Consider the following 19,792-nt stretch of genomic DNA (forward strand, 5'->3'; position numbering starts at 1 on the left):
AGGAAAATCCTCTCCATATAGAGCAGTAACTGAACGAGCGAGTACCGATTTACATTGCACACACGAGTGAAACTGCACAACTCCAGGGCTTCGCTCAGATTTGGAGTCACTGAAATTAAAGCAAGTGACCTAGCGATGCTGATACCCAGCAAAGAAATACATCCAATATTCATCTCTAGGGGAACAAAACAAGAACAGAGAGTTCCACATCCTTCGTACAGCCACACAGAAAAATCAAAATTTGGAGATGGTGTTTGCTTTTAAACTGTATCACTAACCAGAGAGGCAACTGCTCATGACCAACTGAGCCTTAGCTCACCATCTCGTGCCCCCCATTAGTTCAGCCACCGGGTAAAGCCGGCTCAGGGCCACGGCAGCATTATGCCAGCTCATGTGGCCCATGGCAGCGCTGCCGACGTGACAAACCTTCAGGGAGCAGAACACGGGGACGAGGGTGGCAGAGGCTGCCCCGACGGGAAACGAGCAGCTTGGGCTCCCTGCACAGAGCCCTCACCTGTACCAGCAGCTCTCAAGGCCCCCCGGCTTGAGAAAAAAAAAAAAAAGAAGCTCAAATCCTTTAATAACCGTCATGATGTTTTCTGACCTCTATACTGACAGCTAGCTGTACAAGGAATGCAATATGGTTCACTTTTAGCGTAGGGGGAAGTACAACTTCTGTCCATGGCTTCTTTTGTGCCGAGACCAAACATACTTAAATTCAGCTTAGCAGTCTTGTTCCTCTGAGACCCCTTATAGATGCTCTGAATGCTACAAAAATACAGCACTTGAGGTTTTCCACTATTTTTATTTTTTCTAAACACTCTTACTACTCTGAGATACAGCATTCTCCAAATGCAGAAGAGTTTTCCTTACCATGAAAGCGACTTCACTTAAAAGCCACCACACTGTTTACAAAAAGATGTGAAAGATCAACTGCTTTTAAAGCATGTGATCCTGATTAATTTCTGAACAGCTCCACAATTGCCATTAACCTTAAAAACATCATTAGCTATTTTAATGCATTACATATATCCATTTCCATGATAGATCATCATTCAAATGAGGATTTATTTCAGCACATAAATGCCTAAAATACCTGTCACATATGCAACTACGGAGCAGGGGAGTTGGAATAAATGTAGTTATCAGTGGTAACCCATTTGATGCATTTTCTTTCCTTACACCACCTCCCCAACCACTGCACTTTTCCCAAAAGAACGAAAATATCCTAATCTCAGGCTGGAGATCTGCCTCTGGCCTCCAACCACAACACTCGCACAGCTTCCGCACCTCAAATTTGTAGGAGACAAGCTCCACTGTGGTGAATAACACGCTATGTGGCCCCCTAAAATCTGATATTGTCAGACCAACCTTATAAAGAGCTCCCCAGGATACAGCTACTGTGTTGGAAATGGTTCCTCTGATCTCACTTTCTCAGAGTTAGCTCATGATGCAAAGAACAACAAAAATCAGATGTACGGGCACCGCCTAGAGAACAGGCTGCTTTGGCGGATGGAGCATACTAGTGGTAGTTAGCTGGCCAAACAAGAGACCAAAATGTCCGTGCTCACTTCCAAGTTAGGAGCGAGAGCTCAAAGAGTACGTGAAGTTTTGACTGATAGAACTCAGCAAAACAAGGCAAGCAGCATGGTAACAGCAATCCACCCCTCCGCCCCCCCCGAATGCCTTATAAATAAATGACTTGAGGTAAGCACTGGGGGGGGTGGCAGGGGGGAGGAATCTATCAGCGTACCAACATACTTGGCCAACACTCTCAGAAACAGATTTAAAGTTTATTGTAATAAAGTACTTCAAAAAGAAGTTTACTATGCCAAGATACAAAGTCAGAGATTTTTGACAACCCACAATATTGTTCATTGATCCATGAAGATTTATAGTTTGTAGTAGGCATCAGTGTTGTTACAGGAAAAATAAACCTAGTGCTGTTTGCTATAGCATACTAACAATAAAATCCTGGAGAAGAAAAATGAAGTAAAAACATACCACAGAACCCTAGGACAAAGATTGCATTTTACCACTCTATTTTGCTAATCTTAAAAGCTTTCAGCTTGTAATCATGGTAATGCCACTAATGTTCTTGTTGTGTCAGAAACAACCAAGTTCAAAGAAGCCTTGAAATTGTAAACAAGAGTATGTACCACTAGGGCAGTGATCAGCATGCAATTTCTATTCACTTTGCTATTAAATGCACTACTTAAAAGAAATGTAACAAGAGACAAAAAAAGAAAATGGGGGAGGGGAATAAAGCTAACAATCTCAACCAAAAGTGAATTAAGGAATTAAGCGAGGCACTTGCCAAGAACTCTTTCCATCTTAGCTTTGGGGTCCAAATCAACATGCAGTCCTAAATAATGAACTCTGCACTCCAGATCCACATAAAAGAAAGTGTTTTGTAGAAGTAATACTTAATACAGTTCAACAGCCACACCTGGAGTTCAGTATTAGTCTAAAACAAAGCTGTCCTCATCCAAGTTCATTACCTAGGTTTACTGTATTCAGCCTATGTATGATGCAGTTAACAATACCTGGACAACCACAACTGTGATGTTTGCTTGCATTAGAAGGGATTAATCCACAAATGAGAGGGTGAATGAGTTAATTCAAAACTAATGACAGAATATTTCAGAACACAGGCATCCTTGCAACAAACTGCTGGTTTTGATGTGCTACCATTGACAAGGAGAAAGCAGGTTGCTTGGGTTGTTGACACAGAACATTTCACCACCTGCGTGCTGCTTCTTGTCTTGTATGTTGTCCATAAGCTTTCTGCAATAGAGATTGTTTGTGCTTACACAGCACCTGGCAGAACTCAATCCTACCTCATTCACGCAAACATTAATTTTAAAAATTTGCTACTGTTGTATTCATGTAATGTGCCCCATATCAGCAATGTATGGCATTCATTAAACCACAGTGTGTTTTTCCCAGCTGCATATAGAACACATTCAATCTCATGCAGATTTATGAAGTATTTCCAGGTAGTCAGACGAGCAGTTACGCAGTCAATTCAAGGAGCTGCCAAAGCACAGCTTTAGTTATTGCACTGATGTTCACAATGGGTGTATGCCTAGTCGGTGGATCCCTTACAACTTCTGAAATCAAACTTCTCTTTAAGAGCATGTACAACTAGAACATATTAGACCAGTTTTGTTTTTTAATATTCTATCAAAGCCTTGTACTAATGAGAATGGTAGAGAAAACAATCCAGACAGCCCCAAACAGGCACCAGCAGTGCTGTGTTCTATGGCTCCCTCTTCAGAAAACAGCAATTCAAGTGCTGGAGAAAGCCCAGAGCCTCTCCACCCCATTCACTGGCCAGCTACTTCTCATTAATATTCTGTGCTGACCCACTGACCATATAATGGTCCCTGACAATAATGGACAACATAGTATTACCATCTCAAAACAATCATCAAGAATTTGTATGTGTTTTGCAAGACAGCGAATGACAAACTATAACAGAAGCAGGTATGTATTTACATATATAAAGCACACTGCATCTGCACAAAGGGCCAGTGTCAAGGTTAATGGGTGAAGTTTACAGCTACGTAAGCATACAAACTTACCACAGGTTCTATTAATACAGGAACATCTTCAAAAAAGTCTTTTATTTTAAAAGTGAGAGAGATCAAAACAGGAAATACATGGACTCCAGAATGCTGATGTTCTGGCAGCCTGCAACTAGCTGTCACGAGTGGTTTGAACCCAGCTCTAATGTCACCGGTTATCGCTTGATCAATGAGACTTTAAAGAGTTAACTACAGCCAGTATCCTGGATCAGCCACTGCTCTGCTGTACAGCCAAACAGCAAGCTCTGGACTTGAGTGCCCACGTCACGTGCCGAACCACTGTTGTCTTAGTTTGGGATTGATGTAATTTGGTAATTTAAACACAGATTCCATTACAATGAACAGTGATTAAACTAATGAAATATAGGAACAAGGTAATTGAACATTTTTTTTTTCAGACTCTCAAGAGGCAGACTTTTAAATTACACTCCATGAAGGCAGTAGAACCCGTATAACTATTATGCACTTTAAGCTTCTCTATATGCTTTAATACTTGCAGCTGACACAGTAGACATGAGCGACTGTTTCTGTTGCCAAAAGTCAAAATGAAATTCCAAAGGAAAGTTGCAGTAGCAGTGTTTCTCATGCAACACTTTTGGCAGGACTGTAACCTGAGAGGTCATCAATACTGTTTTTCAGGACAGAAGTGATTCATCTGTTTTCTCCTTCCCAAAAGTGCATCATCCTCTACATGCAAAGCATTTCGGGGGACAGGCACTACTTTTTTTTTGTATGCAGGTAGCATGATACATCATGTAAAAACGTATCTGTACCTTATCTTTCTAGTCAGGCTACAAAAGTTTATTTCAAGCACCAAGTCAGATCCATCTTTTCATTAAGCATCTCCCATGCTTCACAAGCAGGACCTACAGCAGCGAGTCAGTGCAAGCAGGTGAGTCACTGCCCTGGCCTCATGTTATTTCTGGGAAAGGTGGCTAGATGAGCAGTCTTAAACATGGGGGTACCTCTCCTTCCCTAGGGAAGGGGCTAGGGTGGGCAAGAGCAGGCCTTTGTCACTAGAGGTCACACAGTCTTGCTCCCAGTTTCTCCTTTTTCCCCAAGACTGCCAGGATGCACTTGGCGCCAGGGGAGGTGCTCTCTGGCAGGCATACTCCTAGGTCCCATTTTTCCCAGGGATCCCACCACCTCTGCTGCTGCACAGCAGCGGTGCCAAAGACCCTCCCGGCAAGGTGGCACTCTGGACAGAGTCTGAAAAAAGAAAATGCAACTTCTGTCTTACATGCAAGTCTTAAGACAACTAAAAAGGGAGCTGTACTAATCTTGCTCTTGAGATAAATCTGAATTAGCATGCCAAACTCACAACAGTGCATAGTGAGTATATACATACCGTCGCCTGTCTGTGCACAGGTTTCCATGGAGGTAAAGCCAGGTATTCCAACACATGCTCAAGCCAAACCCAGACTGCCCAGAGCTCTGTGGGGCACTGACAAATGTACCCACTCCCCAACCTGGATACAGCTTTCTGACCACCTTGGTTTCCCAGAGATAGCCCTCTAGCACTAGGCAACTGGATGCTGTCTTCCTTAACAAGGCAATGTAAAGAAAAATAATTTTACATGGGCAAAATCTTGTAAGAACTCTTAACATGTGAAACGTGGGAAAAAATACTCTGCCTTACCAAAGGGGCAACAGCATTAACTCCTGAATCTTTAACAGAACTGACAGAAAAGTAATTGCTGGCAATTTGAATAAACCAAGTATGATTTGAACTCAGTATCTTTGAAATATGAAGCTGACATTTCATTCATTATCTGATACTTAAGTTAACATCTGTAGCAATTTAAAAAAAATACCATTTTAGCTACCTGAGAACTCATTAAATACCCAAGAAAGATTAAGAGTAAAAAAAGCCTTTAAAATAGAGGTTAGGGTTTGCATTACTCAGATTTCTTAACTCATGCCATATTTTGCACACACGTGTATGCATACCACAGAAAACAATGAAAATCGGAGGGATTCAGCCCTAGGAAAACACGCCCACAGAGATATACAGGGTCAAGTTTAATGACAGTGAGGGCGGTCTGCTTAGCTCACTAGGTCCAGCTGTGCTCACAATGTGATTATGTGTCTTTATCAGGACTGAAATCTTAGTTTATTACTATTATCCTTTCGATCAAAAAAAGCATATACAAGAGTTTATCATAATCTGACAAAACAAAGCACTCACAGTCATTTCATCCTTTCAACGCCCTTTCGCCTAAGCACCCTGAGGTACCGCACTTATTTTAGACCCATTTCCTAAATAGGTAAAACAATGCGGAGGAGCAGTTTGGCCGAGGTCAAACAGCAAGACGTGGCAAAGCAGATAAAGCAGCCCAGGTCTCTGTACACACGCCACCGCTACGCTAGACGTACCACATCATTAAAGGGGGCAACAAATCATCCCACCCAAGCACCACGCCTTGCAGCAAGGTTACTGTCACTAAATTTCTGAACCATGAAGTTTATGTGATCGCACCATGGGATCGCGACAGCGTGCAGCTTTCTTGTACTACTTATGATCCCTCTTAGTGTTGCTATTTGAAGCAGCAGAGAATGAAAGGTGGGGTCAAAAATAACCCAAGTTTCAAGTGATTCTTAGCAGTAAACTACATGATTAATTCAATGTTTCAAATCTTCAGTTTGTACACAATAGGAATTGTTCCCTTTTTCTAATCCTCTTCAGACTCAGCAGTACGATTCAATTCAACCTCAGACTCTTTTCTCTCTCTCTCGAAGTGTCTGACAGCCAGCTCTGGCACTTGCTTTAGCAGAAATTATTTGGAAGAAGGGACGAACATAAGAAGAGACAACGAAGTGGTGTGATTTTTCCAGATACAACTCTGGCTGAGCCTCACAACGCTGTAATGCATGTTTGAAACAGCATGAACAAACCCGTGCTCTATTTTCATAAATACACCCCATTTATCTTTGAGGAAAAATACTCAACTGCAATAAAAAAATTGACAGCTGCATTAGTTTAATTTTAAAAAGAGACAGCTGTACTTCTTGTTCAGTTAAGTGTTGCTCCTATTCTCCTGATATTGTGCTACAGCCAGAAAACCAAAATCCACAGCACTATTTAAAGCAAGTCTGCCATTTTAATTATTAGCCACAGAAAATTTCATGAGGGCAGAAAACAAAAGTGCACTTTGGTAAGAAATTCAAGCTTCACATCTCTAGACTGAAATATTCTCTTTCTAGGAAACAAACATGTCATTCTGAGTACAGAAGATGCACTCCAGTCTCCAGAGGGAAAAGAAATCACAACAAATGCAGTAAAAATCCCCACAGGGGCTGTAAATGGGAGAGCACTTCTGAAGAAACAGGGTAAGTATATTTGTGACTGCGCTATTCATCACCATGTTCCTTTGGAAGATTCTTATTTTTTAGATTTGAATGGAAAACAACCAGTAAAAGCACATTAAAAAAAAACAAAAAACAAAAAACAAAAAACTTCTGTAGTTAAACTAGATTTGCCTGAATTATCAGCCAACATGATTAGCTCACTTTCTTTTAGGATACCATCTGTTTTTCCCCTCAGTATTACAATGAGTTTTTGAGAGGAGCCACTACGCTCACACACCCTCAGCTGTAAGCCCATATACTACTTTGCAAAGCAGACCTCTGACCGGGTTTACCAACCATCTCATCATACATGCAGTCGGAAAGTGTCAGTAACTTTTTTTTACTTCTTTTTCAGTTGCCCAAATTAAGAAAAGGAATCAAAATGAGCAAGCAACATTTATATGAAGCCATTCTGGCATGATTTTCACAGAATGCACAGAAAAGCTAGAGGAAGCAAAAAATCAGTCAGAATTTGCTGTCAAATACAGATTTTTAAAATAGATGATGATGGATTTGATAAAATCTAGCTCATCTCTCCTGGCAAAAATATTTTTAAAACAAGACTCATGGTTCTCCATTTAAACTGTGTGCTGTGGTGGATTTTTACATTTTGGTGAGGGCTTAGTTTCTCATGATGAAATGATCACTTCTCTTATTTGTATTATAAGGCCAAACATTCTCTTTGTAATTTGCAAGCAGCTTGAGTTAGAAGGAAAGGAAAAAAAAAAAAAAAGCAAGCAAGCAGCCCTGGATACAACTCATAAAAGGTAATATCAAGTGTTCTTCAAGGTCCCAGTGGGAGGTGATTTCACTCTCTGGAAACTTCTAACTGGATAGTTTTATGCCTGTCTTGAACAGAATTCCAGAGACCCTCCCTCCAGCTAAGGCATTTCTAACTCCTCCTAAGTTAGAGAAACAATCAACTACGGCATCCAAAATTATATACAAATGACATTATTCTCTCTCACATTCATTAAAATATATACATACCTTTTTAAAATAAGCTTTGCTGGGATCCCCAAAAGAGACAACTCTCTCTCTCTCTTTTAAAGAATGAGGTTTATTTGAGATTTAATTCAAACGCTTTAACTTCAAGCCAAACAAAAATTCTAAAAAAACCTAATCTGTACAGAAACTTGGAGTAGAATCAGTTCCTATTCCTCAACGATCAAGAGACGGGCAACAGGGGAATGAGATCATAGGACAAGAACAGGTAACACAAATGTTATCTATCAGGAGTACAGCCTCAAAGGAAGAGACATGCAGGCCTTTCCACTGAAAGAGTTAATAATGGCAGATATCAATTTTTAAGGAACAGGTCAAGGAACATTAGTCAGGCAAGTTAAGTGATAGCACTCTGTCTGCCAAAGGATGAGGCTACACTTTGGGTAATGGGACAGAACCTCCTACAAAGGGGCATAACCCAGCATGACTTGCTATTTTTGTTTGGCTAAAATAGCCCTAAAACCACTGGCCCTCCAAGTCATGGGGGTTGGGCAGGAGGCCAACTACCTCCTCCGGGGGGAAAAAAAAAAAAAAAAAAAGTTGCAGAAACAACGAGCATCAACTTTCAGATGGAGAAAAACAGTAATGAAGCGAGGAGGAGGAGATGGAACTGGATCGGTCATGTCTTGAGGAAAAAAACAACAGAAGACTGCGCTGTGGCCCTTGGGACTCCAGAGCACGCAGCCGCAGACCGATCGAAGTGGAAGAACGATGTTCGCACCTTGTGTGCCTCCTGACACTGAGAGAATTCAGATTCAGATAAAATAGCCCTAGAACATAAGTCCTTGCCTTTGCATTAAAAAAAAAAAAAAAAAAAAAGAGAGAGAGAGAGAGAGAGAGAGAGAACACTTCCATATCCTGAAGAAAGCAATTACTGAATTTCCATGACATGAGGGGAGAGCTGGAAAGTAAATAGATGGAAACCTTTTTGTTGCTCTTATCACAGTGGGAGATCAGGAGACGTGGCCCTGCATTTGATCAAAAGAAGTTTCTTGAAATACAAGAAATGCTGTTTAAAAATAAGGAAAAAACCCTCTTACTGTGAGAGTGACTGAACACCGAAACAGGTGGCCCAGGGAGGTGCTGGAGTCTCCATACTTGGCCATATTCAAAACCTGACTGCATGTGGTCCCGAGCAACCTGCTCTAGCTGTCCCTGCTTTGAGTAGCAGAGTTGGACTAGATGATGTTCAGAGGTGCCTTCCAACTACAGCCCATTCTATAATAATTTTGATTTTCCTATTTTTGAAATACATTGTAAAGCTTTACTTTTCATATTTCTAGAATAGAGGCAGCTTCAGTTTGTCCATGAGAAGCTTCTTGAACTATAGATCTCTTAATCCAAGTACCTTTGGCTTGTGCTTTCTTCAGTGGATACAGCTGTAAAATAAGTTAATTTGCAGATATTCCAGACACTGCACTTCAACACAAATAATACATCTATTGCAGTTCATATTTCAGGCTCAGTGAAGACGACTGCATTGTGTGTCTGTGTTGTATTTTTTTAAGTCAAGGACCTAGCAATAAACTGTAAGACACGATAAAACAAAAGGAGCATCTCAAAAAACTTTGCAGACAGACCAACAGACAGACAAAGTAATATTGAGACCTGCCAAGATATGCGACTGCTGAAGGAGCCAGACTGCAAAGTAGAAAATAAGATCAGAGCCAACCAAGGAGGAAGCCAACTAAGACTGCCTACTTTCCACCACCAAATGTCAGGTGAGAGCTAGGAGGGATACATTTTAATAGATTCCCATTCACATTCGAGGGACAGATATTACCTGGTACCTATAGCCAAATCAAAGCAGCAGGCATATGGCTGCTTTTCTGATGAATGGCCTGACGGGAGGGTTGGAAAAGCCCTGTCTGCCAAAGACACACAAGTATAATTTATATGGTGTTTAATATTGTCTTAGCAGCCCCCGTGAGAAACCAGAGCACAATTACTCTAGGTGTTTTCTAGAGAGGATATTTGCCTCGGGAAGGAATTTCCAAAGGATTATCTTACTTTGGCTCTGGTTGCAACTGAAATTTATCTCCGCATGGAACCAGAGTCGCATGCCCCAGATGAACTGGTGACATGTTACAGAAAAGGCAGTCTGCTGAGTTGACAAAAACTGCATGCGTTTCCAAGACTGATGGAATTTTTTCAGAGTTCAGGCTAATAACTGAGGATACAGAAAAAACAAAGAGAAATTACACTGGAGAACATTAAGTTCTTGTCTAGAACTGGGAGTCTGACTTTTTTTGTTTTGGAGGAGGAGGCAAAGGAAACAGGATAAGTGAGACATTGAAAGCAATGTAAAGAACAGCAGTCTATCGCAAGAAGTTTATTTATTTTTCCTAAATATGTGACACTTCTTAATCATTACTAGGAAATAATCATGCTAGCATAATTGTGTCTTAAAAAGACCTATAGGCAGAAAATGAGACACGGAAGCGAGCAATTCATAACTCAGCATTAAATGAAAAGCTGCAACTAACACAACCAGTAAAAGCACGCTTAACAGTTAACCATTGAATACAAGATTTTAGAGACATACTGACTTTCTACAATTTTTAAATGAAACTTTAAAAGGTATTTGATGCATAGAGATAGAGTATACACATGCTAGCATTGTGTTCAATCCCCTTAAGATATAAAACAAAAAAGTGCCAGTCTTCTACTCCAGCAGAGGAAGGTATATGGAAATGATGTTCAGAAGTACACATTTAAATAAACAAACATCACAGAAATTCAGAGAAATTTACTTCATGCTTATAGGTAGAACATCTAGTTGACATTCATAGCCCTCATTTGGTTTTTATTAGAAAAATTACTATTTTGCAATTGAGTCAGACTGCTAATACAATCTTGAAAAATTGCTGGAATACTGACAAATGCAAAAGCTAGCCCTTAAATTATGAATTTAATTTTAGGTAAGGCACAGGTTTTAATGTCTAAATTTAAATAGTATGTAAAGCCATTTATAAAATTTTAGCAAATAATAAGATTCAGCGTAGGAAGTACTGAAGGGATGTTCTTTCTTGTAGTGGAGCCTGAAAGACTTCCCCCTCTTCCCCCCCCCAAATGTTCAGCAAATAGCTAACACTGAACAACTGAACAGACTGCAAGTTACCCTTTCATTAGTACCGAGTTATGTGGCCTGCAGGAGTAAGAGCAGAACTTGAAGGATCTATTTCATTGACCTATACTATTCCCAATATAGCTAGGGATACGTACAATGTGTATAACTTCAATGAACATCATTAGCTTGTAGAAGCCAACCAATTATTTTGTACTGCTTTTATATTTCTTCGGTACTCAAAACACTGACAGCTTAGCACCTTCTTTAGTCCAGGCTGTATTTACAATGACAAATGGCAGCATATTATTATTTAGAGAATAAATTTGTACTGAATTAAAGTTTACAGATTTCAAAGCATTTATTTTCTTTCTTTTTAATCTCCCTCTGGCAGGTTAAAAATCAAAGGCTGCAAGTTTACACTGCAAGGTTGCCCCACTGTGCATCGTACGTTCATGCTCTACTGATATGAATATCAGTGCAACCCCACCTCCCCTCGGTTTAGCTTCATAAAAAACCCTTCACCCCAGTTCCCAGCACCCAGCTGACAAAGTTACTTACCAATAGCCTGAGCAAGGGCTATTACAACTTCCTGGCATGTTGTGACTTCGGTGACCCCGCACACAATTCTCTGGACTCCATCCACCCATACTTTGAGCTCCATGGTTCACCAGATCATCCGAGAGCCATGAATGCAAATCAGTCAAGTCATACTTGCAGCTATACCAGAGATAATGCAGCAGGCTTCTCTCAGCAGCTAGAAGAGAAAAGAATCCTGGTGTTTATAGTGAGGCATTACCAATTTAAGAAGATAACAAATTCACCTTAACATCTATTGGGTAGAAGAGGCAACGCAGCCTCCTTTCTTTAAAAATAACAACAGGAATCAAACATACCTTGCTTTAGCAATGTCTACCCATTCTGTAGACATACCAGAAGTTTCATTACAGTTTACTTCCTAAAATATTCTAAGTTATTACAAAAAAAGCACCAAAAGAAATGGCATTAAGCAAACAACTCCAGAGTAAACTCATAACAGTTTCCAGTAACAGATGCCCTTCTTCCTTTATATACTGCCTGGATGTTTCAAGGGACTGGTTATAGATCCTTTCAGTGTTTGTTCAATAACTCCTAGCAGGTAGTGGCACAGCAACACCAGGGGGAAACATTTTTAATTCAGCCATCCATGAGAGTCCCACCTTGCTCTCCATACGGAAGCAGCTGAAGGTTCCTGGTCCCAACCAACCTGTGCATTTAGTACCAGCACTGGAAAACCCAGAAAGGGAAGCAAGCAGACAGACCGCCTCTTTCTTTCTCCCAAACAAGGAGATGCATCAGCGAAAGTGTTGTAGAGGTGGTTTAACCTCTGCCAACACTGTGCTGGTTCTGTAGGGAAACAGACTTTGGCTAAAGTGTTACCCTGGGTTTTTCCATAGGCACTGCAATGACTACTAAACCAAAAAGAAAGCCATACCATCTAGCCTAGCCAGTTCTCGCTTTTGAGCATGGTTCTACTGCCTTCGCTGAAATAACATCAAAGTCATACCAGCTAGTATGGTGTACTAGCTCCCAATTTCATTTTAAAAAAGAAAATTCCCAAAGTTTGTAAATGGAAAAAATGTTCAAAGGGTCGCTTTTTTCTGAAACAGAAAAAAATCCCATGAGTCCAAAACTCTGCACTCAAATGCTGGGAAAACTCTGAAGCACAGAAATAAAGTTACAAACCTCAGGAGCTAGGTTAGGACCTAGCAATCAGCCATTTGTCCTCTGCTGTCTTGTTACCAACAGTCAAGCTGGTCAAGGTTTATCTAGCGTTAACTTCTAGATTAATTACTGGTCTGAACTCTAGTGGTTTTGCTATGGGCTCAGCTTTTGTAGGAGCTGCTTTTCTTCTGCATAAACAGATCCACCGGCATCCTGGCTCACAAAAGTTAATTTCTAGCTGGAACTGCTGAGATGCTGAATTTCAAAAATTTCAGAATAACAACTCCAAGAAGAATTGTCTTAAGAATAAAAAAAAAACACCAACCCAAAAAACCCCCACCCCAAAACCAAAACAAAAAACAAACCACCAATAACGGTGATTTTTCTTAAAATAAATAAATAAAAAAAAAAACACACCACAAAAAACCCACCAAAAAACTAATAAGAGAGCTGGGTTATTTAGGCAGATAGAGTAAAAATAAACCATGATAATAAAATAAAGGAAGCTCATGTATTCAGGTAATCCAATATGGATAAAGTCATAAAACTAAAGACAGTATTTTTGAAGAATTAAGTACTAGGAAAATGGATAACACAGGAACAGAGTAAAAGAAATCTGAAAGTTATTTAGAGGAGATTAGTAGAGACAAGCAGGGTAGTGTTACACAAGAAACGTGGAATCTGATGATGCTGATGAATTTAACAGAACTGCACGTGGAGGCAGAAATGGTGCACGAAAAACTCGGGGAGCAAATATTTAGGACAGTTTCTGTCCTACAGTCTAATCAGAGCTGCTTTCTTGTGATGAAGTGAACAGCTCTTTCTGCATCAAAAATATGTGCTAGTGCAGCCCTCAAGCTAGAGTGGAAAGCCGATTTCCCTTCTACAACCAAGTACTTCATTCTGCAGCTGACGAATACCAACGCATGATCCAGCCGACACACCGATCATCGCCTGAGAAGCTGCGGCAGCCAGCAGCAGCACACCTCAGAGCCCCTTTAGAGCCAGGGCAGGCACGCCACATTGACAGGATAAGCTTTAGTGGAGAAGCACTAAGCAAGTCTGCTGTGAAGTCAGGCCAGCACACACTCCATTTTCCCTGTCCAGATGTACCCATTTAGAAAACAAAATAAAGATGAATAAGTCCAAATGTATAAGTAAAACCAGATTTCAAATATGCTTGTATAATTAAATCAACAAAAAAGTGATAGCTTTTAAGAATAGCAGTGTATACAGAAGTAGAGTCTTTTGAGACATTAGTAAGCATCTGCAAACCCAAAGATGTCAAAGAGTTTAAATAAACATTTTCCCACATAAAGTGACATACTTCAAAGAAAACTGCTATCCGCACAAGTATTAACAGTGTACAAATACGGAAACACTTCAGTCAGGTAACACCATTTTAATGTACCAATAAACTAAGCAGAAGAAAGTCTTTTACTAGCCTGTAATATAACAGCGACTGAGAAAACACCTAACAGGCCCCATCAGTGACCTCTTTTGTTTATTCCTGGACCAGTTGTCTTCACAAATAAACAGACCTCACATTCCAAACCCAGCCATAAGGAACTTTATTAATTAACTCAGTATCTTGCTGAGAGTTGAGCAGTTCAGATTCACTGGCACAAAACAAGCCATCTCTCCATGTGACAATGCACACGCCAGCAAAGCAGCCAACAGCTCTAATTGTTTTTCTGTCTGTCAACATCCAAAGTATTATCTCAATTTAGCAAGCCAGCAAGTGCATTTTTCCCCCCAGTCAGCACACACTGTACAGTCTTGCGTTCAGTGCAGATCAGTTTTGGTCATCTGTTTTCCTACTGTCCATCTTTAAAAAAAAAAGACTAAAAAGAGGCATCATTTAATAATGAAATATTTGCTGACACTTCCAATTTTGAAAACAACATTGGCCAAAGTGGCAAATGATCCGAACAAAGTATCTTTGAAACAGTCCAAGGTTGGGGGAAATATTCCCATTCATTTCTTACAGGGCAAATACTTTTAATAGACTAAATAGCAATAGCGAAACAATAAAAGCAGCCTGCGGTATGCGCTTCTGCCAGACCAATATGCAGGGCTGAATTAAAGGACTGCGTGCCCCACAAGTGTAATGGGATTCTTTCAGGGACCTGTCACTAAAAACAGAACACACACAGACATCAGAAATGTAAGATCTGTATGCTCATCATAGTTTCTAAGCAAAGCTAACCTATAATAAGTAAAAACCAGTAAATCTAGGATTGGTTTCTAGGATTGTGCAGTAGAAGTTTTCAGAGAGGTCTGAAAACCAGAAAACCTTTTGGCCCTATGTCTCTCTCTGCTTCCCAATTATAACTCTACAATACCTTTTATTAGCATTTGGTTTTCCTTCTTTATTTGCTGACACTTAACTCATGTACCATTAATAGCTTCTTTGCCTTTCCACTGAGGGCCATTCTGACAGCCCCAAATACATCTTTTCAACCTGAAGTTTGTGTCCTGAATGCACGTCCTGCTTTTGCAATGTGCAAAAGGCAAAATAACGCTTACCTCCAACACCGTACCAATTTCTCTCTGAAGCCAATGGAAAGGGTTGGGGGGAAAAAGCTGATGAGGTTTCACAATCCTGTAAGTTCAAAACCAGTTCACCTTATGTGTAACTTGTTTTTCAGCAACGACTGGGAATAGGAAGGCAAAGCTAATTTACTGAGGAGAGGCACACAAGCCAAAGCATGCCTCTGATCACAGCTCCCCCCCAGTATTTCAGTGATCAGCTCCATAGTGACAGGTATTTCTGATTGGAACCAAGCATCGGAAACCTGCCATCCCCCAGCTACTTTCTTCCCTCACCTCTCTCCCACATGCTTTTTGTTCTCCACTACCTTGCCTCAAGCCTCTTCAATTACGTTGTTTGCCACGCATTACACAAATTCTCTTTTTATCCTAATTGGCTGATGATATCTTACTCTTTCAGACATTTGTTCAGTTTTTAAATGTAAAGAAAAATCAAGCATATATATATATGTACCTCCTATATATATATATATACACACACTACTATTTGGCTACCTCTTCACAGCTAGTTTACAAACTACAAAAAGGCTGTGACTTCACAGAAGACAGCAGAACCGACAAAGTGCAAAGGGCTTTTCCTGTATTTAAGAAAATTAGATATTCCAAGCAGATGTTTGCAAAGCCTATCTATACTTGACACAATTGTTAAGCCATGAGAAACCCTGAGTGCTAAAATTAACGTGTTGGTTTCACCTCATTTCTAATCTTTAGAAGGTTCACATCATCTGAAAGCAGCACGCACCTCAAATCAGGGCTAAAATTCTGCTGAAGCTGAAGCCAACCAGCAACTTTCTGTTCCCTCAACAAATCATCAGCATGCTGTTTAGTATCATAGAATCATAGAATCATTAAGGTTGGAAAAGACCCTTAAGATCATCGAGTCCCAACTGTTAACCTAGCACTGCCAAGTCTATCACTAAACCATGTCCTTGAGCACCACCTCTACCCGTCTTTTAAATACCTCCAGGGATGGAGACTCAACCACTGCCCCGGGCAGCCTGTTCCAGTGCCTGACTGCCCTTTTGGTGAAGAAGTTTTTCCTCATATCCAACCTAAACTTCCCCTGGCGCAGCTTGAGGCCGTTTCCTCTCATCCTATCCCTTCTTACCAGGGAGAAGAGACCGACCCCCACCTCGCTACAACCTCCTTTCAGGTAGTTGTAGAGAGCAATAAGGTCTCCCCTCAGCCTCCTCTTCTCCAGACTAAACAACCCCAGCTCCCTCAGCCGCTCCTCATAAGACTGGTGCTCCAGACCCTTCACCAGCTTCGTTGCCCTCCTCTGGACACACTCCAGCACCTCGATGTCCTTCTTGTAGTGAGGGGCCCAAAACTGAACACAGTACTCAAGGTGCGGCCTCACCAATGCCGAGTACAGGGGCACTATCACCTCCCTGGTGCTGCTGGCTACACTATTCCTGATACAAGCCAGGATGCCATTGGCCTTCTTGGCCACCTGAGCACTCTGCTGGCTCATGTTCAGGTGGGTGTTAAACAACACCCCAGGTCCTTTTCTGCTAGGCAGCTCTCCAGCCACTCCTCCCCAAGCCTGTAGTGCTGCATGGGGTTGTTGTGACCCAAGTGCAGGACCTGGCACTCAGCCTTGTTGAATCTCATACGACTGGCCCCAGCCCAACGATCCAGCCTGGCCAGGTCCCTCTGTAGGGCCTTCCTTCCCTCCAGCAGATCGACATTCCCACCCAACTTGGTGTCATCTGCAAACTTACTGAGGGTGCCCTCAATCCCCTCATCCAGATCACCAATGAAGATGTTGAACAGGACCAGCCCCAACACTGAGCCCTGGGGAACACCACTCGTGACCGGCCACCAACCAGATTTGACTCCATTTACCATCACTCTCTGGGCTCAGCCGTCCAGCCAGTTTTTAACCCAGTGCAGAGTGCACCCATCCAAGCCATGTGCAGCCAGCTTCTCCAGGAGAATGCTGTGGGAGACAGTGTCAAAGGCCTTACTAAAGTCCAGGTAGACAACATCCACAGCCTTCCCCTCATCCACTAAGCGGGTCACCTTGTCATAGAAGGAGACCAGGTTAATGAAGCAGGACCTCCCTTTCATAAACCCATGCTGGCTGAGCCTGATCCCCTGGCTGTCTGGCACGTGCCGCGTAATGGCACTCAAGATGATCTGCTCCATGACCTTCCCCGGCACCGAGGTCAGGCTGACAGGCCTGTAGTTCCCCAGATCCTCCTTCCGACCCTTCTTGTAGAGAGGCGTCACATTTGCTAACTCCCAGTCATCTGGGACCTCCCCGGTTGACCAGGACTGCTGATAAATGATGGAGAGTGGCTTGGCCAGCTCCTCTGCCAGCTCCCTCAGTATCCTCGGGTGGATCCTGTCGGGCCCCATGGACTTGTGGGCATTCAAGTGGAGGAGCAGGTTGGCGACTGCCACCTCTTCGACAACTGGGGCTTCATTCTGCATCCTATCTCCATCTCCCACCGCAGGGGCCTGAGAACCCTAAGGATGACCAGTCTGACTATTAAAGACTGAGGCAAAGAAGGCATTAAGTACCTCAGCCTTCTCCTCATGCTTTGTGGCAAAGTTTCCCTCCGCATCCAACAAAGGAGGGAGATTCTCCCTGGCCCTCCTTTTGTCGCTGATACATTTGTAAAAACATTTGTTGTTATCTTTAACAGCAGTGGCCAGCTTAAGTTCTAGCTGGGCCTTCGCCTTTCTCATCTTCTCCCTGCATAACCTCACAACATCCTTGTAGTCCTCCTGAGTTGCCTGCCCCTTCTTCCAAAGGCCATAAACTCTCCTTTTTTTCCTGAGTTCCAGCCAAAGCTCTCCATTCAGCCAGGCCGGTCTTCTCCCCCGCCTGCTCGACTTACAGCACACGGGGATGGCCTGCTCCCGTGCCTTTGAGACTTCCTTCTTGAATAACACCCAGCCTTCCTGGACTCCTTTGCCCTTCAGGACTGCCTCCCAAGGGACTCTGTCAGCCAGGCTCCTAAACAATCCAAAGTCTGCCCTTCTAAAGTTCAGGGTAGCGGTTTTGCTGACCCCCTTCCTTACTTCTTCTCCAAGAATCGAAAACTCTATCATGTCATGGTCGCTGTGCCCTAGACAGCCTCCGACCACCACATCCCCCAACAGGCTTTCTCTGTTCATAAACAGCAGGTCCAGCGGGGCACCTTCCCTGGTACACTGAAAAGTGAGCACACTTTCATTCGTAATTAGCTATAACCAAACATCATCTAGAGTTTGGCGTTTTCCCTTTATCTCTCTTTCTTCATGCACTGTGGCCAAGTTGTGCTCCTTGCCTTCCCCTATTATGATACCAGATAGGGCTCTGGACAAAGAGGCAGCTTGTTCCACGCAGGCTGGCATCTGTTAATAACAACAGTTAGTTAGCGCAAGCAAGGCTTGATTGAAAAAGAAATACCCACCCCCAACCACAAATAAGCCAGTTCACCTACCCAGAAAGAGCTTATAAACCATTTAGAAGAGTGTGACAGTACCAGCCATGAACAGGGAGGCATTTGGCAGATCCTGCCTACCATAAGAATCCTGGTATAGAGAAAAGTAACATTTTCCAGACAAAGACGACTGCAAATACAGAATTGGCTACTAGAAACAAGCTAACTATTATCTACCAAAAAGCCTCCTCCCTTGGACTGATGAAGGAGAAGTACCTACAAGATACACTGCTTCCCATCAATAAATAGGCAAAAACCTTTCATGGCAGGTTCAAGTCAAAAACATCAAGTGTAAATCTTTTGCACACAAAATTTTATTAGAAAGTAACAGGTTGTGGTTTTGAAATCAGTGCACAACTTTCTTTTAAAAGAAAGTGTTTATACAGAGGTAGCATCCGATTTTTTTTAGTGGGACTAAGTGATTTCCTCTTGTGGAATGTTATTCTTTTGCTATTCCAGAAGCGTGCTCAGAGATAATAAGCACTGCTTAAAACAAACAAACCAAAGGTCCCACAACCATGAAGATGACAGTGTTGAGAACGAGCTTGAGAGAGAGTTTAAGCACCAAGGAATTTTCCTCACATGAGACTGGCCAAGAGATGGTCTAATGCACACCTGTGTGAAACAGGCCAAAATCCAGATGCCACAAGCCTCATCCAAGACATGCACAAACTAAATATATATGCACTACCTGTGGCAGGACAGGAGAGCACCACTACGTGAGTTCATATAAAATCTGAACTACAAGAGCTTGTTTCTAGCAACAATGACTGCTAGAAATCTTGCCTCCAGATAACCTAGAATTCCCCAGAAGTCCCAAAGTCACAGTTTCCCAGGCAAATTACTAGTTGACTTGCATCCAAGAACCATCAACTGTCTAGTCCAGGAGCTGTTGCTTGCTTTGCAGTTTCTCCTTGTGCAATGCAGCTAACAATATGGTGGGGAAAAATGATGAAGAGAAACATTGCTTTGAAGCAGGGGAAGCTACAGCTGATATTTTTCCCTAATGACAGAACATCCTCCACCCCTCCTTGAGCTACAATCTTTACAGCACAGAAGAATCAAGTTGGAACTCTCTCTTTGTATTG

The 19,792-nt window shown here is 42.0% G+C and overlaps 1 protein-coding gene across 1 annotated transcript in view; it reads right to left on the minus strand.

Annotated features, from left to right (window-relative positions):
* Window positions 1-19,792, minus strand: part of RASSF8 (Ras association domain family member 8) — a 97,082-nt gene that overhangs the window by 12,838 nt on the left and 64,452 nt on the right. Inside the window, exon 3 of the mRNA XM_082309125.1 lies at window positions 11,572-11,767. Within this exon, the coding sequence (XP_082165251.1) occupies window positions 11,572-11,674 (103 nt within the window). The 5' untranslated portion in view covers window positions 11,675-11,767. The remainder of the gene's footprint in view (window positions 1-11,571; window positions 11,768-19,792) is intronic.

The sequence above is a fragment of the Platalea leucorodia genome (genome assembly GCF_965183815.1).
Source record: "Platalea leucorodia genome assembly, chromosome: 4".
Taxonomy (NCBI): Eukaryota; Metazoa; Chordata; class Aves; order Pelecaniformes; family Threskiornithidae; genus Platalea; species Platalea leucorodia.